Source organism: Leucopleurus acutus (genome assembly GCF_964270905.1).
Source record: "Leucopleurus acutus genome assembly, chromosome: 1".
Taxonomy (NCBI): Eukaryota; Metazoa; Chordata; class Mammalia; order Artiodactyla; family Delphinidae; genus Leucopleurus; species Leucopleurus acutus.
The window spans coordinates 4524282-4546282 of NC_139142.1; the positions used below are offsets into that span (position 1 = coordinate 4524282).

The 22001-nt window shown below is 44.7% G+C and overlaps 1 protein-coding gene across 1 annotated transcript in view; it reads right to left on the reverse strand.

Annotated features, from left to right (window-relative positions):
• YY1 (YY1 transcription factor) overlaps window positions 1-21662 on the reverse strand; it is a 29318-nt gene extending 7656 nt beyond the window's left edge. Inside the window, exons 1-2 of the mRNA XM_082838731.1 lie at window positions 20609-21662; window positions 7098-7260 (exon numbers count right to left, since the gene is read on the reverse strand). Of these exons, the coding sequence (XP_082694857.1) occupies window positions 7098-7260; window positions 20609-21281 (836 nt within the window). The 5' untranslated portion in view covers window positions 21282-21662. The remainder of the gene's footprint in view (window positions 1-7097; window positions 7261-20608) is intronic.
• Between the last annotated feature and the right edge of the window lie 339 nt (window positions 21663-22001).

Genomic DNA, 22001 nt, shown 5'->3' on the forward strand with positions numbered 1-22001 from the left:
GTGTGAGGATACATATTCAATGCACAACTAAGCTGATGCTCCCTGAGAGCAGGCTCACTTACCACCCCGCTTTTACTAAGAAAGACTGCTGCTGTCATCTTGAAGGGCGCAAAGGCCCTAACAGCATCATCCTTCTTCACTCTTGATCTGAGAAGAGGATTCCCTGAGGCTCCTTACTTTATTAAAACCTGAACTCATGAAATCACCTCCTTAAACTTTCCACATCCTGGATGAGCAGAGGTGAAACAATTCATCTGGTACCTATAACTTATCTCTAAAGGAGTTTGTTCAAGACAGTACAAATTTCCTACTTGGAATTCTAAGAGAACGTTTTCAGTCTGGTATCCTCCCCAGTCCAACCGTGTAGATACTTGTTCTTTCTTGTACTTGGAAGATTACCACATCAGTTAGCAAACATCTTCTAAGTGCCTGCTGTGTACAGGGCTCTGAACTAGCCTATGTTACCTTAAATAGAGTTTGGGTCTGAGTTCACAAAACCAGGTACACAAAAATTTGGTGCCACTGCGCCACCTGGAGGTTATAATAACAGAGTCTGAAAAATAATAGTGATTCATACGACAGGATTCTACACCAATCAAATGTTAATAATAAGAACTGTATATTAAGAACCAAGCTTTAATCTTCCCAATTAAGATGTTTACTCTTTGATGATTCTACTCAAATGCTGTCTTGGCTGTGAAGATAACTACATGATTGTCCAAATTCATAGAATGGTACTAACCTAAAATAGGTGAATTTTACTGTATGCAAATTATCTCAAAAACAAAAAACTCTGACTTTAAAAACACATTCACTGGGTTGACAAATACGTCGTACTGACAACCTTTCCCCTCTTCCACCTGCCTTAGGGCTTGAACGTGGGGACAGTGGCAGTGAAATGCCTATGACCGTAGGATAGGTGTGGCCCAGTTACCTACGAGTGTCCCCAGACCTCACAAATTTTCTTAAATTCATTCCTAGGAACTTGATTTTGTTTTATCATGGAAAATTTCAAAAATACACAAAAGTAAAGAGAACAGTCCTATGTGCCATTCACCCAACTCTTGATTCATTTTTTGAATGTTATTAAGTGGCATTTCTTCTTAAAATGTCATTTTTAAAATGTGTGCTAATATTTAGCAATATACTTAATTTTAGAATTAGAGTTTAAAACGCATCTGGGCAAACACCCTTGGACTCAAGGAGGAAGTGGAGGTATTTAATTGCAGCCACTCTTAAGCTCCTGAGCAAATCAGTCTTGTTCACTTCAGAGTGACAGTATACGCAGGTACCTTTTACATTATATTCGAATGCAAACACTAAAAAGGGCATTTTCCAAACAAGCGTGCCTAGACTGAAAGTGTTCTGTTTTGTGAGTAAAGACTAAAATTAAAATCTTTGTGGCAACAATTGGTACATAAACCTACAAAATAAAAAATATATATATATATATTTGAAATCCTAAAAAAGAGAGTAATTTTTAAAAAAGACTAAAATTATATACTACTACTTAGAATACCTTCTTGACCCACCCAAACTAGTCAGTCACAAGTAACCAAGATACGAGTTTCTCATTGACTGAGAAGCTTACAAAGCTCTTGGACCCGGAGACGATGACAAGAGCATTAGCATCGTGAGCGAGGTGGAATGGGATGTGTGACTGGGTGCCGGCTTCAACCAGCTGCACGACCTTGAGCAAATCACTTAACTTCTCAGCCTCAGTTTCTTATTCTGTAAAAAGGTATTAATGCTACCTACTTAAAGCTGTGGAAATTAAGAGATGATGTACGTTAAGCTCTTGAGAAATGACGGCTTTTATTACCGCCAACCTGTGCTAAATGGGCCGAGGCAAAACTGAGTTCATTCCTTACAAAAATGCCAGTTGTATTTAACAACCCAGAAGGTACTGGTGGCTCCAAACCACCATTGTCAAATAAAGGACTGAGAGACTGAGAAAGAACTGCACAGGTAACGTGGAAAGGCCCCTCCATGTATTAGAAATGATACGGAGGAGCCAGGTAGGCAACAGAAGTTTCCCGTTCAATTAAAAATAGAGACTATGTGCCCTATGACGTGACTGCTGATTTTACACTCTGCCATTCTGCATACATTGTAAAGGCTGGACACCAGTACCACTAACTGCAGGAATTTCCTGGACAATTTTCAGCAGGGCGTTATGTAAACCAGAAGTTCTGACTAAGTTAAATCTGTAAATGTCCCAGAAGCCAAGATTAAACATTTCTGAAGAAGTGATTCCTGAATGAAAATAAGCAGCTTAGCTGACTCCAGACTGGAACCAGCTGTGCTGACGGGACAGAAGGCCCTGTGTAACAGCGCTGCCATCTGCAAGCACCGTTCACCTCCCTTCTTTGTGTTGCCTAAGGCAAACGAGCCAAAGTTTGTTCAAGGGGTTCTCTCTTAGTGTATGTTCATGTGATATTGAGGGGTTTTATGGCATTTCAGCTCCACCATCACACTTCATCTTTATATCAAACCAGTGAAAAAGGCTCAGGGTGGGTACTGAACCACAACAACAAACCACCACCAACTCGGGACTGATCGAACCACCTGTTATTCTGATCTTCCTGCTCAGAAGGTTTCCAAAGGGCTAAGTTTAGTTAATGAAAAATGCACAAAATTTAATCAGGGAACAAAATTCTCTAGGTCCCACCCACTGACCAATTTTTGAAGTATTTACTAAAAACACATTTCAAGAAAGAACAAAATCACCATAGTCCCACCTCCGCGATACCATGACTTTCAAATAAGTCATTATTTCTTATACCTGTTCACACACACTAAGTGATTTACTAAGCGGTCTAGGCTCAGTGCAGCAGGAACCTGAACATTCTTTGGTCAGTTCCAAGTCCAGTCTAGAATCCTACCATGCCAGTACATGGAGGGGAGGGGAAAGCAACTAACATGCCACCTTAAGCCGAGAACTGAGTCACAGGGTGGAGGTGGATGAAAAGAGGAGGCCAGGAGAACAAGTTCTGTGCATTTTTTTTTTTTTTTTTTGCGGTACGCGGCCCTCTCACTGTTGTGGCCTCTCCCGTTGCAGAGCACGGGCTCCAGACGCGCAGGCTCAGCGGCCATGGCTCCCGGGCCCAGCCGCTCCGCGGCATGTGGGATCCTCCCGGACCGGGGCACAAACCTGTGTCCCCTGCGTCGGCAGGCAGACTCTCAACCACTGCGCCACCAGGGAAGCCCTTCTGTGCATTTTTATGAGCCAAGAAGATAAGATATGGCCCCCAAACAGTTTGAAACTTGGCGCTTCTTTGTCAACAGCTTTGAGACCCAGTCACCATTCTGGGGTCTCTGGAAAGTCCTATTCACAGCTGTTACATTGTCAAAATATGAAGCCCTAACAGAATAGGGCATTCCAGGCTCAACTATTTCTCACCACCACTGCCCAATTAGAGAGATTTATTTGGTTTTACTCATCTTTTCAAGAGATAATATGGAAAATGGGGAGGAGAATGAGCCCAACCTCACAACTGCCCAAATCCTGTACCTTTACTTTGTACATGTTGTCAAGGGGAGCAAGATTACATTCTATTCTGTATACAAAATGGAATCTTTAACAGGCTGATTATAAAAGATAATAAGCACACACTATATTCAGGTAATTACATAAGTAATGCTTACTGAAGAATTTAACTGTGTGCTAGGATCATATTTCATGCTCTGCAAGTCCAATACAGTAGCGCTTCAGTTTACCAAGGAGAGAACTTTCCTAGAGTCGAGTCAAATGAGTGTTCTCTCTTTAAATAGTCAAGAGTATGCCCCGCTTTTAGGCCATGGTTTTCTTGACCCTGCCACGCTTGACATGGACTTTCTATCTTCTCTTCAGAAGACTCTTTCCCATACTACCAAGATCTTCTAGCTCCTTGCTCATTCTATCCACTACTGAATGAAATGGACTTTTCTTGAAGAAATTCTTACAACCCACTGACTTCCTATTCTAAACTGAACAAGTTTTCCAGCCTGTTGCACAGCAGTCTTCTTGATTTTCTGTTCACTGTATTCTTTAGGAAGTCTTCCCTTTGGTGTTCATCCTCATTATACTGGCGCACACCCTCAAGTAACCTCTTCAGAAAGGATGCATGCAACATAAAACGAATCCTTAGGTGTCTAAAACTGTCATTGTTTTGCCCTTGTGTTGGACTGATAGCTTTGCTGGATCAAGAATTCTGTTTACAATAATTTTCCTCAGAAATCTCAGAACATTGCTCCTTTGTCTTCTAATTATCTATTGCTGTTGAAGAAAATTCTCATTCAGGTTGAATTATCATCCTTTTGTAGACCTATCTTTTCTCCCTGGAAGCTTTTAGCGACATGTGCCTGAGTTTAGAGCTGAAACATCCTGGAGTTTCTGTTCAGAAAACTGGGGACAAGCTTTAAGATTGCTGCCCCAATTCTCCAGCAAGGGGAACAACGCTAAGGGTCACCAACACCTAATTACTTCTACTGCTCACTACCCATGGGCCCCACCTCTCTGCAAAACCTTGCCTCAGCCCTCTGCTCCTCCACCAGAATTACTTCACAATATATTATTTAGAGAAATATTTATTCTTCCCTCTCTTGGCCCTTCTGGAAACTCTGCTGGCTCTTGGAATGCTGTACTTACCTTTTTCTTTTCTCTTCTTTTCTTTTTTGGCCGCACCCCACAGCATGTGGGATCTTATTGGCTCCCTAACCAGGGAGGTGCAGTGGAACCTGTGCCCCCTGCGATGGAAGCACGGAGTCTTAACCACTACACTGCCAGGGGAAGTCCGCTGTACTTATTTTCTTGAGTCTGAATGATCCTTTGGCTCTGTCACTGGTTCTGAATACAAGGGCCTTCCCAAGACTTTACTCTTTTCTCTCCAAAACCTCCTACTGCCCCCCGCCAAGAGCTTATTTACAGAACACTCTCATGCTCTTAGCTGGCCCCCATCAGACGGCTCTAGCCCTAACTTACTTCCTGAATCCATCTCAAGTCCAGCACGGATGTCTCTTCAGCATCTAAAACCAAACACTGCATACTCTGAACCCCACACCAGCACCCTCTCCCAATTTCCCTGTCACCTATGGAGCAAAGCTTTTAATGTGCATTTTTTAAAAATTAATGTGCATTTGCCCTCCCTCTAGACATACAGCCAAACTGTCTCTGTCTTCCACTGTCTCCTGTCATCTCTGTCACATTTACTCACATTTACATAGTCTGACCGCCACCCACCACAATTCTGGCTCAGGCCTTCATGAGCTCTGGTTCAACTGGTTTCTCCCGCTTCCTGGGTGTCCCTGCACCCATCCAGCCTGGATACAGCTGAAAAGTAATTCTCTCAGATTAAATCTCTGATCATACAACCCCTTCTCTACTGCTCAAAAACCTTCACCAGCTGTCTACTACATACTAAAGAGCCCGTATCTTGGCCCAGTATTCACAGGCTCTAATGATCTGGTTTATGTTTACCTAAACCCAGTCATTTCCCTGTAAGCACCCTAATTCACAGCCAAACTTGACTACTTCTGTTTTCTGAATATATACTGGATAGCGAATGCGTATTCTGTGTTCATGTTGTTCTGGCATGGAGGCCCCACCATGAAAGCCCCATCCACCTGTCAGAACTCTATGTTCTTCAAGGCCCAAATCAAATGCTGGCCCCTCCACAAAGCCCTCCTTGATTCCCGTGTTCCAGCTCTCTATCGCTGGGATAGCAGCCCATATACCCTAATAAATCCGAGTACCATAAGGAAGATGTGACTAACTTTAGGAACACATGACAACATTAAACACAGGTATGATATTTGGCTCAATCTGTCCAAAAACTCTTGACCTCACTGCTAACTATGTACCCTACAGATTCCATTTTTATTTGTACTTCTGGTGGGGAGGGGAGCAGGGCAGTTAATATTCAATTCACATATCTGTATTTAAAATACAAACAGCAAAAAAAGCTGGAACACGGTGTCATTAACAAAAGGATAGGGCCTTAAGTTTTTTAAAGCCATGATAAATCAGAAATAAATTAATGTTTATATTCCCTATAACTACAGTTTCACTGGGAAGGAGAAAAGGGTACAGACCCTTTTATCAAAGCACAATGGTATTCTTATACCCACGTGACATGTGGAGAAACTGAGGCTCCAAATGGCCAGAGGCCGCCCAGCTTGTTGTTGGCAGGCTGGGAGGAACCAGGACACCCCAGGGTCTCCAGCTCTTCCCTACTCTGCTCTCAAGAGAGGGGGGCGGAAAGAAAAGGTGCTCCACTCTGTTAGACAGGACAGGAGAGCACAAAGATTTCTTTCTTACTGATTCTGTCTTTGCCTCAATTTCCTGGGCTGTTCCAGGTTCCATTCAACCTCAAGTAGGGAAAAGGAGTGTACTTCCTACTCTAGATTTTATTAGTTCATTTCATTTTATTCAGAATTTTACATCTGTGTGGTTTTTTTCACGTCCTTATAAAAACTGCCAAACTATACTAGAAAATAATGTAAAAAGGGGCCAAGGTTTCTATAGGAATCTGGCTGGTTTCAGGCAAAACAAATAAACAACCATTGGGTTCAGACCTTCCTTCCTGCTCCTCACCTTGGATAGTCAGGCACAGGGTCCTGGCCCTAAATATTTGATCTCTTCCTGTCATGCCAGCTTAAATCAACAAAACACCGGGAGCCTAACTGATGACCTGCTGAAATTGGAACTGATGAAGTCCTTTCCAGCGGTCAGCTGTACAAATCCAGTACAGACCCAGGCCTCCAGCAGCTTCAGACCAGGACAATACACGCAAATTTAAAATGTATACAAAGAGGCCAGGAGGCAGTGTAAAGATCCATTTCCAAACAAATTAAGTGCAATTTTATTTATTCACAAGCAACATCAATTACAGAATTAAAGAGTAGGTATTTGCTTCATCTTATTCAAATCTAAAATGGTGCCAGTTACATTCATAGCATAGTTACCACTGAAAATAAAAACCAACTGCTTTTGTTTTCAGAAGCTTCCCTAGAGCAAGAATACAAACCACTATTGTAACTTAGGCACCAAAAAACACAGCTGGCAACACTCAAGTACTTTCTTTAACTAAAAGAAAGGAAAAGTTCTTATAACTTACCTAGCAAATTCTGCTAGTTGTTTCGGATCTGAGAGATCAATGCCAGGTATCCCTCCAGGAGGAAGTTTCTTTCCTGTCATATACTCTGAATAATCGGGAGGTGAGTTCTCTCCAATGATCTGTTCTTCAACCACCGTCTCATGGTCAATATCCTTTTTTTCATCTGAAAAACATCATAAGATGGATCGTCTTAGCTGAGTAAAGAAGTATATGTAAGCAAACACATTTTTAAAACCATAAAAAATGCTTTCCTTAGCAGCTTCTTAAATGGGTGATTTATAGCCATTACCTCTTAACCACCCAGTCTTTCTCCTCAATCTCTTAAAACCCTGTTTCTGCTTGAAGGTCACCAAAATCCTCAATGCCAAAGTCAACAACCTTTCCCTCACTGCTCCTTCTTAGCCTAGTGGGAAGCGTTGGCCATCACTGTCCTCAGCGTCCACTTTTCCCGGTTCTACGCCCACTTCTCTAACTGGCGGCTTATTTTCGGCTTCCTTGCTTCTCCTCCTACCACTTCTCAGAGTTCTGCTTTCTGTCCACCACACACACTTCCTGTTAACCAGCAACTCTGCAACGCTGACTCAGATCTGATTTTCTAGCCTTCACCTCTTAGCTAGCCTCTTGCCTACCGCTCCAGCCTCCTCATTCTTCACTCTTCTCCGCTCACTCTTAGCTCCAGCTATATTGGCCTTTTTAAGTTCCTCCAAGGTACCATGGCCCATCCACCCTAACCTCATGGCCTTTACCCATGCAATTTTTATTGACTACGACGTGTACTCAGAGCTGTGTGATTTCCGTCACCCACTCCCACTAGACTGTAAACTCCACGAAGACAGGGATATTTGTCCGTTTTGATCCCCATGTATCCCGTATCCCTAGAGCCTTGCTCTGAGTCGGCATGTAGGTTGGTCCTCAATAAATATGTGTTCAGGGACTTCCCTGGTGATCCAGTGGTAAAGAATCCACTTTCAAATGCAAGGGACATGGGTTCGATCCCTGGTTGGGGAACTAAGATCCCACATGCCTCGGGGCAACTAAGCCCACAGACCTCTCAACTACTGACCTTGTGTGCCTCAATGAGAAAGCCCGTGTGCCACAACTAGAGAGGGAAAATCCACACGCCACAACTAGAGAGAAGCCCCCGCGCGGCGGCAGAAGATCCCACATGCCTCAACAAAGACCCCACGTGCCACAACTGAGACCCGACGCAACCAAAGAAATGAAGAAAAATAAATAAATAAATAAAATATGTGTTCAAAGAATGTAGGAGAGCTCTACTACCATCACAAATCCAACAGGTTAAAAAAAAAAAAGAAAAGGAATACTGACCCCCACAATGAGTCTCCTATATTCTAGACACCAAATACTATTGACCATTCTGGGTCCTATGCTGTCTGGTCTCATTTTACCATATCTAGTATTTTATTTCTCCTTTACACATGCCCTCTATATTCCAACCAGTCTGTTTTTCACACAGGTTAATTCAGAAGTGCTTGGAAGGAAATATTCAATAAGAATAAGGAGTTTCTCCCTTTGCTCTTTCTCACCACCTCTCTCCAAACCCAGCCTACCCTCTGGAGTCTAGCTCAAATTATCTAAGGGCTGGCTGATTCCATCGCTCCAACCTCAGATTCTTACCTTTGAATTCCTGGATTATTTCTGAATAATAACATTGATGAACTCTAAATCACGCTGTTTTGAACTTTTGTTGGCCTTGTCTCTCAAACTAGAGTGAAGCGCCCAGAGACCAAAACCAGTCTTCTACTACTTTGGTGACTAAAGCAGAAAATAGAATGCTTCAAAACTCTCAATGCTAACTGAAAATTTCTGCTTCTCCATCAAATTGCTTCACAATGAAAAGCACAGAATACAACAGTTTTAAACTTTAAATGCTTCTCCTTTCCCACCGCTCTTCACTTTAGGGAACATTATAGGTCATTACAAGGAACCACAGAATATAATAGCAGCTGACATGTTATTGAATGTTTCTGGGAAGGCACTATTTTAATCACTGCACATATTACCCTGTGAGGTGGGCAAATTAGCAAGTTCATTTCACAGAAGAGAAAGCTGAGACACAGAGAGGTTAAGTAACTTGCTCAGGGCTAACCAGCTAGTAACTGACAGGGGTGAACTCTAAGACCTGAGCGCTTTACTGTTAGGCTCCGCCGCCTCTCGTTTGGAACTAGAAAGAACCTGATAATATAACCCAGGTTACCCGTTTACATATGAAGAAGCCTAAGAAAATCTCGCTGGATGCGTTAATAAAAAAGAAGAGGAAATGTGGTTACTGATCACAAGTTACAAAGCTGGGATTCCGCACTGTAACCGGATTCTTTCATTTCTTTTCTCAGGGTTGTGATAATTCCTTTACCCTCTGATCGCTCCAGCCTAGGCACAACTACTACCACATCAACTTTCTAGTGGTATCGAAATAAACTGGTGGTTAGGGAGGCTATTTTTCTTCACTGAAACTATTTTTCTTCTCACAGTGAAGACACATTCTTGTTGGTATCTTTCTAATAAATATAAGAATGATGGCAAGGTTGAGAATCACTGCTGCTCTGAGCAAGCCACTGATAAGGATTATGTCTCAAGTGTGCTGGGGCAGAAACAAAGCTGAACTCTGGGCATAAAGGAATCACAGGCTCAACCATTCCTTGTATTAGTTCAACACGTAATAACTGAGGGCCTCCTGTGAGCCTGGCACTGATCTAGGCAGCAGAAACAAAACCAGGTCTCTGCCCTCATGGGACTTACATTCTGGCGAGGGAAGTGGTCTCAGTTGTTTCAGGCTGCTACAGCAAAAATACTCTAGACTGGGTGGCTTAAACAGAAATGTATTCCTTACAGTTCTGGAGATCAAGGTGCCAGCCCATTGAATCCCTTCTTCCTGGTTCCCACACATCAGATGTCTTCTTGTTGTATCCTTACATACACACCATTTCTCATCACATTACATAGCTTCTGTCTCTTATTATAAGAGCACTAACCCCATCCATGAGGGCTTTATAACCTAATAACTTTCCAAAGGCTCCACCCTCCAAATGCCACTGCATCAGGGATTAGGGCTTCAACGTATGAATTCTGGGGTGACACAAACTGAAGTCGAATGAGGAAATACTTCTTGAGGATCAGTTCTTAGTTCCAACATTCAAGAATATAAAATACCCAGAAAACAATCAAATGATTAAGAATCAGAATACATGGGACTTCCCTGGTAGCACAGTGGTTAAGAATCAGCCTGCCAATGCAGGGGACAAGGGTTCAAGCCCTGGTCCAGGAAGATCCCACATGCCACAGAGCAAATAAGCCCACATGCCACAACTACAGAAGCCGGTGCGCCTAGAGCCGTGCTCTGCGACAAGAGAAGCACCGCAATGAGAAGCCCGCGCACCGCACTGAAGAGTAGCCCCCGCTCGCTGTAACTAGAGAAAGCCCACGTGCAGCAATGAAGACCCAATGCAGCCAAAAATAAATAAATAAATTTATTTAAAAAAACAGAACAGGTTAGATTCAAGTTTTATTGTGGAAAAGGAATGAACATGGCTGGGTGATGAATCAGACGGGGGGGGGGTGGAAGAGGGATGTCAAGTACGCCATCTCAGTTTCTTGTTTGTGTTTCCTGGAGGACAGTGGTGTCATTAGCTAAGATGGAAAATGGGGGAAGAGACAACCTGCAGTAGAGGATCTGGAATCCCACTTTGGTTTGGCTCCACTGGCTAACTGTGCGACACCTAGTGGACAGACCTCAAGGAGGTAAGAAATAGCTAGTACTGAGGATAAAAAGAAATCTAGGTTGGAGAGAAATATAATGGGAATCACCGGCATACAAACTGCATTTAAAGCTGCAGAAATATATCTTATCTATAAAAAAAATATAGGAAGAGAAAAGGCTCAGAACCAAAAGCTGTGTAATTCCAATACTGAGAGAATGAGGAGGACTTTGCAAAGGAGACTAAAGAGATGTGTTCAGATAGAGAGAAAACAACCTTTGTCTAATGAGAATCTTAATCAGTGACACACCAAGTGAAAGTGGCACACAGTGAAAGCAATCTGTCCTGAAGTACACACAATAAGTGCATGGTCTGTACATCATTTTAAAAACCGTAACTGAACTGATTAAAAATCAGTCTGCTTTTGATTATCACTATATACCTGCACTTTGAAAACAATGTCAGTGATACAATATTCTTTCCTTAAAAAAAAAAATTTAAAAAACTTTTGTTGGCCTAAGTTCTAAATAATTGCTGTGGTTACTGTACGCTTTCATAATATATACTTAAAACTTCAAATTATCATCACATATTTCTTACTTATTCCTTAACAAACACTGTATTTCATGGAAGTTAATTTGGAGAACTCCTTGAAGACCAGTGCACAGAAACTGTAAAACAGACGGTTGTTAACTATTCAACAGCAAAATTTAAGAAAATAAACTATTTATATAGGGGGAAAAAATCACATTTCAAAGAAGACTGCTAGAGAAATGACAAAAGATGCTAGGATCTATTGCCAGAAGAAATCAAAGATGTCTGCCTCATTTTCACCAAGAACTGGACACATATTAAAGCAACAGATCAAATTATGTCACTGTTTGCTATAATTTGTCCATTTTATCTGATTTTTGCAAAGAAAATCTTCAGAAGTTTTTGCCAAATAGAAGAGAAATTTATGATGCACTAAAAGACAAATAACGGCATTTACAGACCATATGTACATAAGCTTCCCTCTTTGTTCAAAACACCTAAGTGAGAAGTATTAATTCATTTTTTCTTTTTGTACAATTTTATTTTAAAATGTTTTACTATTATAATATGTATTCAAATACAGATTTTCACTGCCTGCAGTGGCCATTATTATATTCCTTCCATTTCAGAATGACTACTGAAATAGATTCGCTGTATAGAAGAGGATGAAGGTGTTCACTGATCAGCTCTGATTATCAAGTTTCTTATATGTGTTACTGAGTTCTAGTGACTGGCAACAGAGTAATTATCAAATACACATCAAGGAACTTCCCTGGTGGCACAGTGGTTAAGAATCCGCCTGCCAATGCAGGGGACACGGGTTCAAGCCCTGGTCTGGGAAGATCCCACATGCTGTGGAGCAACTAAGCCCAAGCGCCACAACTACTGAAGGCCAAGCGCCTAGAGCCCGTGCTCTGCAACAAGAGAAGCCACCGCAATGAGAAGCCCACACACTGCAACCAAGAGTAGCCCCCGCTAGCCGCAACTAGAGAAAGCCCGTGCACAGCAATGAAGACCCACGCAGCCAAAAATAAATAAAATAAAATAAATTAAAAACAAACAAACAAATACACATCAAAGTAAAGCATGTTCATGAAGCAAAGTATCTAAATTTGCTTTAAAATCTGTTTTGTATATTATTCTCTGGAGTTTTCCTTGAGGGTAGGACTTAGTTAATTATCTCATTGTTTCAAGGGGACAGGGTTAATCCACATTAGAAGTGTCACCAAAATCAGTTTCTATCTATAGTCTTGAAACTAACGTAACATAGTAAATCAACTATACTCCAAAACAAACAAAAAAATCAGTTTCTATAATCAATGTGACTTAAACTTATAATTGTGATTATACAACACAACTGGGCAGTGCAAATGAAAACCAAATATCTGAATTCCTGTTTGGAAAAAGCTGAGAAAACAAGTCATTGATTCAAAGAAGTAGGGTGGTAGGAAAAACGTAATATTGAGAAAACTTCTAGTCAAAAGTGTGGATTAGATGATTCCCGTGCTCACTAATACTATGGCTAGAGGCAAATGACCTACGACAACCAGGCCTAAGATGGAAGGTGTTGGAAAAACAAACTCTAGCCAATACCATCCAGCAATGGGGTGGCACACTTTGAATTGTTTCAGCAGGACAATCTATTCATTCACATTTTAAAAACATTCTTTTTTCTGTACATGGAACTATTCAAAAGGTTAAAAAGGTACATAAATAAGTCCCTGTCTCTTAGCTATTCAGTTTCTAAGTTACCAAAGCTCTCAGTCATTTGAGAGGCAAAGCAAAGAGACTCAAAACATTTACAGTCAAAAAGAAATGACTAAGGAACTAAACTAAATGCAAAGGCTGGGAGCACTCTACAGGCCTAGAAAACAGGTTCATAAGTGGAGCTTCACATGCCCTCCATGCTCCCACCAAACTGGTTTGCTTGCAATGTTATTCAATGTCTGATAAAAGGTATGTGAATAAACACAACGCTCCTTCCCTTCTTGCCCACCTCTCATCCCCCACCTGGGCTTTCCAAAGCCCAGATCAAGATCTCTTTCCTTCAAGAGGCCTCTCATTGCTATCACTGACCCTTCTTTGGTCTCCTTACTTATTAAAGGGTAGACCACCTATCATATATAAGGCTGAAACAAGGTAACACATTAAATGGGAACCATGGTGTCTGGAAAAGAGGTGTGCAAAAACACCTTTATTCCAAAAAATAAACAAACAAAAAACCTTTATTCCACTTTGCCCTCCCTCCTGGGCCTAAGGGGAAGAGTAGGTCCTATGCTTATGGTTTTTAAAGAATGTTGAACTTTTAAAAACTATAGTAAGCCAAGTAAAGAATCACCTTCAATTAGGCTACATTTAAGTCTTTCGGCTGCTCCAAGACACTACATGAAATCTGACACTATACTAGCTGGAATCTGTGCATTGCTATCACTCAGTGGGCCCCTTATATAAAAAATAGTTTATTTTAGAATTCAGTCCTAAGAAAAGTTTGATTCCCTTAGAAGCTCTTCTATCTTAGAATCAGTTAACAGTAGTATAGTTTCCTTGTTTATCTTGATTGCCAGGAAGCTCATTAGGGTTGACCCTAATGCTTCCTTTTTTTCTGTGATCCTGATTTTCACCAATTTACATACTTTTTTACCTACTTCCCTATTTATTTATTTTTGGGTTGGCTAGATTTTGTTTCTCCACACCTTCCATCTTAGGCCATTAACTTTGGTCTGACCATTCTAGGTAACTTTTGACCAAAATGACATTATATACTCACCACCGCCATGAAGCCAAACCTTCACCGAAACAGGGGAGAGCTAATACTTGAGATTCATTGTTAAGCAACAGACAAAAATCAGACATAGGCTGTTTCCACTTTTCCCCACTAAGAGACCTTAGGAAAGGATACTATCATTTACTGAGTACCTGTTTCATGCCAGCAACTGTCACATTCCTCAATTCAAACAAAACTTTTATGATATTAACCTCAAGTTTTTGGTTGAAGAAATCAAGCCTCAGAAATGCCAAGTAGTGGGACTTCCCTGGTGGTCCAGTGGTTAAGACTCCACGCTTCCAATGCAGGGGGTGAGGGTTTGACCTCTGGTCGGGGAACTAAGATCCCACATGCTGCATGGCGCGGCCGGGGCAGGGGAGAAATGCCAAGTAGTGTATCTAAAGAGGCAAAGTGGTAGATCCAGGATTTGAATCTAGAGCTGACTAAAGTCCATGCTTTTTCTAAAAAAGGAATGCTTCTCCACCCTCTCCCCCACACTTACTACTCCTTTTCTGAAAGTAGTTAACAGGTAAGAGTGGTATTTTGGACTCTAGACTAGGATTCTGCCTTATAGCACAATTCCATGCATTCATTCACTAAGTTATTTACTGAGAATCTTCTATGTGCCTTGTACCATCGTAAGGCTGCAGGGTTACAGCCCAGGACTTATACTCTAGAGGAAGTAGACAGACAAGCAGCAAGTTAGAAGATAAAAGCAAGACAATTTCAGACGGTGTTACAAAGAAAAACAGGGTTGAGAGAGAACGATGGCGAGGGGGGTGCTAATTTGAAAGGATGAAAGGGTAGGCCTCTTAGAGCTGAGACTTGAAAAACAGATGGCACTAAGAAGGTGAACATCTGAGGTCAGAGCATTGGAAGCAGAGGTAAGAATAAGTCCAAAGAAACAAGTTCAAGAAACCCAAAGGCGGCCGGGAAGGCTGGAGCATAATGGGAGCATAGAGACAAGGAAGGAAGTCAGGGAGGAAGCAGGGCCACATCACGTGTGGCTGGTGGCTTATGAGAAGCCTGGATTCTACTGAATGCAATGATATGTCTCTGGGATGATGATGATGATGATGTGTGTGTGTGCAGATATAAAACATAAAATTTACCATTCTGATAACCATTTTTAAATTTACAGTTCAGTGGTATCAAGTATATCCTCACTGTTGTGCTTGAGGGATTTTTATGCAAGGGAGTGAATTCACATAATTTAAGCCTTAGAATCTAATTCAGAAAGGAATAGTGTGTGTGTGATCCAGTCAGATCCCCAGAAGTAAAATCCAGCAGTTTGTATTCAATCCTTGTCAAGAATCTATAAAACAGTAGTTAGTACAATAACCATATGTATTACTGCAAATTACAAGTGAGTTATCAACAAAATAAAAAATTAAAAACCAACTCTCAATTTGGAGTCATGGCAGCAGCTTCTATTTTTGGGGGTGCTTAAAATCTAGAAGACAAAAAGGGGAAAGAAGGGGGCAGAGTTGAGAACTGTAAAAGGAGAAAGACACTTTGGAGTGTTTTTAAGAGTGTGATACTGTGAGACGCTAGAAATTCTACCTGAAGTTTATGGCTCTCCTAGGAGAGGAGACAGGGTCCAGACACCACAGAACAGCCTCCAGCACAACAGTGCCTCTTTCCCTGCCCCTCAGCTCTTATATTTGAGGGGAATAACTTACACAAGAAAGAAAAGAGCCCATCACAACCATTTACATTAATGTTTATTCATATCTGAAACCACACTGTAAGACTAAAGTAACTGAATAGTTACTATGAATTTTACTCAAGAGAGTTCCTATTATCTCACCAGATCATGTTAAAATTGGGTAGTTTTCTTTAAGAAATTGAGTTTACTGCTTCCTTTTGTCACATAAGAATTCATAAAGGAGTAGAATTTCTTTGCTGTAAAGGAAATGAAAAATGCCTTTTGGGGTCCCCCTACTCAAACAAGTCATTTTACAAAGATCCCAAGGTCAGAAGTTAAGATATGCCAAGGTCAGACCTCTGGTCAGTGCCCTCTAAAGGGAAATTTGATGCTGCTACTAATAAGATTCCCAGAAACCACTGGGCTTGCTGTTACTGATAATTAATCATAAAGTTAAACAGAATGGGACCTACTAACACAAGACACCTAGGACTAGGAAATGGCTCCTCTCCTGACCTGTGAAGTCCACCATAAATAGGAAGGCACAACCTTACACAACAGAGTTGACTAACTTCCAAGACCTGCCCACATCTTCCTAATAGTCTGCTAACAGTAATGACATGAATGGTTTCTTCAACATCCAGGTAGTGTTTCTGATGCCAAATTTTGAAAATACAATGTTTGCGTGTTTATCCAATAATACGATAGGACACAACTCACTGGTAAATGTTCAGATTTAAAAATTATAAAAAGTTTTCACTTTTATTCACTCTTCCCATGGGAAGTAGTGAGAGCAGTTTATAAATTGGTCACCTAGAAAGAGAAGGTCATGAGATGACAAAAGAATGTAGATCTTAGGAAATGTTCGTTCTTGATAATTGTTTTTGCTAATAACCTGTTGTGGGCCCTGAATTTCCCAGCCTTAAAACAAACTGATCGGACTTCCCTGGTGGCGCAGTGGTTTAGAATCTGCCTGCCAATGCAGGGGACATAGGTTCAATCCCAGGTCAGGGAAGATCCCACATGCCGTGGAGCAACTAGGCCCGTGCGCCACAACTACTGAGCCCGCGTGCCACAACTACTGAAGCCCGAGCGCCTAGAGCCCGTGCTCTGCAATGAGAAGCCACCACAATGAGAAGCCCGCGCTCACTGCAACTAGAGAAAGCCTGCGCGCAGCAACGAAGACCCAACGCAGCCAAAATAATTTTTTAGATAAATAAATAAATAAAACTGATCTTACTAAAGCAGGCATCAAAACAAATAGAAAGGCTTTTTGTAAATATCAACCCAGGAGTCTGGCATACTTTAAAAAATTATTATTCATTCTCTTCCAAAAGCCTAAAATGCTAGTTGTAGGTAGGTCAGGAGCTGGGGCCTCTTCCGACACGGATTTTTCTTTTCCTACTGGGGGAGACAGCTGTTGACTGGGGGTGGTGGGGAGGGAGGGTTAATAACCAGGAGATGCAATCTGACAGCACCGAGGCTTATCAGTAAGCCAGGCTTCCAGAGCTACCAGGTTAGGCATTGGGCTCTATGACTTAGGCTGCCCTATGTAGGTCATGGGGTTGACATGATTACTTTGGAGGGTTTCTTGGGCTTGGCTCCATGGGAATTTACATTTATGGCATCTCTCCTTAGTGTTAAAGAGCATGGTAAAAAAGGAAAAATAGTGAACGGAATGGTCAGGATTAGTAATTTTTGGCAAACCTGAACCTTCTGAATATATAAAAGTGAGAAAAAATTTAATACTTTTTGACTTTCTTTCAATTTGCTGATTCTAATGTCAATGGCTTTCTGCTCTGAGATGTTTTACTCGATCTAGCACAAAGCACTTCTATATTTGGTCTAACCGAAGATAGTTAAAATACCAACAACCTAGAGTGAAGATCACGAATTCTAACTACCTGAAACCTCAAGATTTGAAAGCCTTCTTAGGGTTCTCTCAAAACTAAATGTTTTAAATACTCAGCTCTTATTGTTAGCTTTCCTACTCGACCCAGTGATTTAGTTAAGTGGTTTAGTTTTTAGTAAGTTCTACAAAAGAGGATGTCGCTCCCAAACTATAGTGATGAACATCTAGGGGAAAAAAAATACATAATACTATGCCCTAAATCTGGCAACAATGAAATGTTCATTAATTACATGCCAGGGAAAAAAAGCAAACACAAACACGAGCCTTAAAGCAAAGGATTAAAACTATTCAAAACACAGTTAAACCGTGATTAAATATTAAAACATATTCAGCCTTAACTAGACCTTACTTTTCTCATCTGCAAAAATAAGCAGCTCCTGCTGTTTTCTCTCTACAATGGCGTATTACTCAGCCGTAAAAAGGAATGAAGCACATTCTACAACTTGGATGAAATCTTGAAAACAGACTAAGCCAGACACAAAAGGCAACATATTATATGATTCCATGCAAACGAAATGTCCAGAATAGGCAAATCCAGGGAAAAAGTGAGATTAGTGGTTGCCAAGGGCTGGGGGTGGGGGTGGGGAATAACAGTTATGGGGTTTCTTTCTGGGATGATAAAAATGTTCTGGAATTAGATAGTGGTGATGATTGCACAAACTGGTGAATACACTAAAAACCACCGAACTGTGCACGTGGGAATTATGTCAATAAAAAGAAAAGAAAAAAAGCAGATCTCTAGGCACTCTTTCAGATCTATAACTACTCTACTACAGAACTACTAGATTCCCTTTCTGCTGTTCCATTCAAAAGATACCAACCATACATGCCAGATAACAATTTAAAGAAATGGACATCACAATACCCCTAAACTGTACAACCCTGCAGCAACCACCTGCACAGAGAAAATAATGACTTTTAAGCTAACCTGATATGTACCACTTCAAGTAAAGCCTACATCACCAAGTTTTCTGAGTATGGAGAAGTGGATTAACAATTTGATAAGATCAAATGCAGAATATATAAAATACCCTGGGCTTCCCTGGTGGTGCAGTGGTTGAGAGTCCGCCTGACGATGCAGGGGACACGGGTTCGTGCCCCGGTCCGGGAAGATCCCACATGCCGCGGAGCGGCTGGGCCCGGGAGCCATGGCCGCTGAGCCTGCGCGTCCGGAGCCTGTGCTCCGCAACGGGAGAGGCCACAACAGTGAGAGACCCGCGTACCGCAAAAAAAATAAAAAATTAAAAAATTAAAAAATTTCAAACGATATCCCGAATTCAGCAAACTCATCAATAACCAACACCCCCCCTCTTATTCCATTCCGATTAATAATGGGAAAACATGGCTTTTAGTTCCAACATGATCACCGTGCAATCATTCTGCGCTACCAGAATGCATACAGAAAGGATCTTTTGATAACCTTTTAAGTACTCAAATATATGTTTCATTGAAACCTGTAGCCCCCGCTAAACTCAAAGTACTGACAGTTCTACCAGGCCCTCCGAAATCCAGAACAGCAGCGCTGTTAGCACTTGCTATTACATTTTGACAGAACCTCCGCTCCTTCGCTCAGTCCTGAGTCACAGATCCATCCAGCTTTAGTTACCTCCGCCTGGGGTAGATAGATAGATACGATACAACCAGACCAGCTTCTCAGTCCAGACTTTTCGCCTATTTCATTCGTTCCTGAGAATGTTAACAACGCTTCAATACTCAACGTTCACCGCATTTTGAGACTCCATCCAACTGTGAGAATTTATTAAGACAGCGCTGGAGTAACTATGGCGTAAAGGATTCTACCACTTAGATCTAATTATCACAGGTACTAGGTTAACTAGTTATGGTAGGATTATTCTCAGTCTATTTACTATTCCAACAATTTAACAAGATAGCCTGTGGATAAAATAATAGGATAAGGACTTGAAAACACCAGTTACGAAGTAAAAACAAGAAAATTTACATATGAAGATAAGGCTTTTCTGCCCCAGTTATTTTCTCTGGCCCTCGTTCAAAGCAGTACTAAAACAGTAGAAAGACCCTTTCCAGAATCCTTTTCACGGGAAAAATAAGGAGTTTTCTGTCAAGTAAAAAGCATCTGGCAGCTTTACTCGATTTGATCAATTTAGTGGCAAACGTTCCTAGCTGTGTAACTAACCAGCCTTCCTGCAAAGAGCCAAATACTTAAGAAAGGAAAGAAAACTCCCCCAAACGCCCAGGACTGAGAACAATCTGCAAAAACCCGCGGCCCCTCTCGCTAGGCGCCGCGGGGGGAGCAGAGGCAAGGCCCTCGCCGCAGCGCGGTGACAGGCCCCGCCGACGCCGAACCCGCACACACGCGAGCTCGAAGTGCCGCCCAAGTCCCGCCCCGCCGAGGCGGGCAAGGCGAGCGCGGCCGCGGGCAGGATCCGGCCTGCACGCGGGGCGGGCGAGAGGAGGGCCGGGCGGGCGCCCCCGCCCCCCTCGGAAGGCGCCTCCCGGGATCAGTTGAGGCTCCGGGTAGGGGCGGGGGCGGAGCCGGGACAGCGACGCCCCCCAGAGGAAGGCCGGGGAAAGGCGGCGGCCCAGCCCGGGCGCGAGGTCCAGGCCGCGCAGCCCCGCCAACGCCCTCCCGCACCCCCGGGCCTCGCGGGGAGACGGCCTCGCGGCCGGCCGGCCGGGGGCCGCGAACAACGGGCCCTGGGCCGGCTGTTGGCCGAGCACGCCCCGCCCCGCCCCGCCCCGCCCGAGCAAACTACGCCATTGCGGCCTAGCGGGCGGCGCCGCGCCTCCGCCGCCATCTTCGCCGCGCCGCCGCCCGCCGCCCCCGCCGCGGCCCGCCATCTTTTGGGGCCGCCATACTTGCCCCGCGAAGAAGATGGCGGCGCCCATCACACACATAAAACATGGCTTCCCTTCAAAACAAAAACATCCCGGGGGCCGGCGCGCGCCGGCGCTCACCTGAGGACCACATGGTGACCGAGAACTCGCCCTCCAGGGTCTTGATCTGCACCTGCTTCTGCTCCCACTTCTTGTTGCCCGCGTCCGCGCCGCCCGCCGCCCCGGCCCCGCCGCCGAGGTAGCCCTTCTTGCCGCTCTTCTTGCCGCCGCCCTTCTTGACGCGGCCGCCGCCCGACGACGACGAGCCGCCGCCGCCGCTCTTGCCCGCCGCCGCCACGGTGACCAGCGTCTGCTCAATGTAGTCGTCGTCGCCGCCGGCAGGCGCGGGCACCGGGATGAGGATCTGGTCCTCGAAGCCGTCCTCGGCGCGCAGCCCGTCCGAGTCGTCGCCGCCCACCACCTCCTCGCGCGTCTGCACCAGGATCACCTCCTGGTGGTGGTGCACCTGGGTCGGGTCGTCGGTGACGAGCGGCTGCAGCGCGATCATGGGCGGGTGGTGATGGTGGTGGTGGTGGTGGTGGTGGCCGCCCGCGTGCCCGTGGCCGCCCCCGCCGCCGTGGTCGCCGCCGCCGCCGTCCTCGTCGTCGTCGTCCTCCTCCTCCTCCTCGCCCACCACCGTGGTCTCGATGGTCTCCACCGGGATGGTCTCCACCTCGATCTCGTGCAGCTCCACGATCTCGGCCGGCATCTCCGAGCCGTCCGTGGCGATGTAGAGGGTGTCGCCCGAGGCCATGACTGAGGGCTCGGCCGCCACGGCCGCGGCGGCCTCAGCTCCGGGGCTGCGGGCAGGCGGGCGAGGAGGCAGCCGGCCGTGGGGAAGGAAGGCAGAGGGAGGAAGGCGGCGGGCGGGCGGGGGGAGAGGGGGCGGGCGGCGGGGGGAAGGGGCGGGCGCGGCGGCGGCGGCGGCGGGCTTCCCCGCCTCCTCGCCTCGGTGCGCCCCGCGCTCGCTCGGCCGCTGCTCGCCCCGGCGCCCCGCCGCGCCTCGGCCGCCCGCTTTGGCCGCGCCTCCTCCCGCCCTCCGGGCTGGCGCTCCGCTTTCCCCTTCCTCCTGCGCCTCCGCCTCCTTCCACACAAATACCAACTCCTCACCCCGAGCCCAGATCTCGCCGCCGCCGCCGCCGCCACACTCCGCTCAGGCTCGGCCTCGCGAGACTTCCGTGCAGCCTCGGCCCGCCCCGCCTCGCTCCTACTTGCCTGCTCGTCCTCTCGCTCCTCCTCCTCTGCCAATCGATCTGCCCGTTCGCCGCCGCGGCCCAGCCCACTCAACCCGGGCTCCTCCCAGATTGGGGCCGCCGGGACGGCCTCCGCGCGCGCTGGCTGGCCGCTGCGCGTGACGTCAGCGCGCCGCCGCCGCCGCCGCCGCCGCCGCGAGTCGCGCGGCCCCCGCCCTTCGCGGTGCCACAGCTGCGGAGCCCGCCGCCCCGGGCCCGGGCCGCACTCGGCAGCGGGGCGT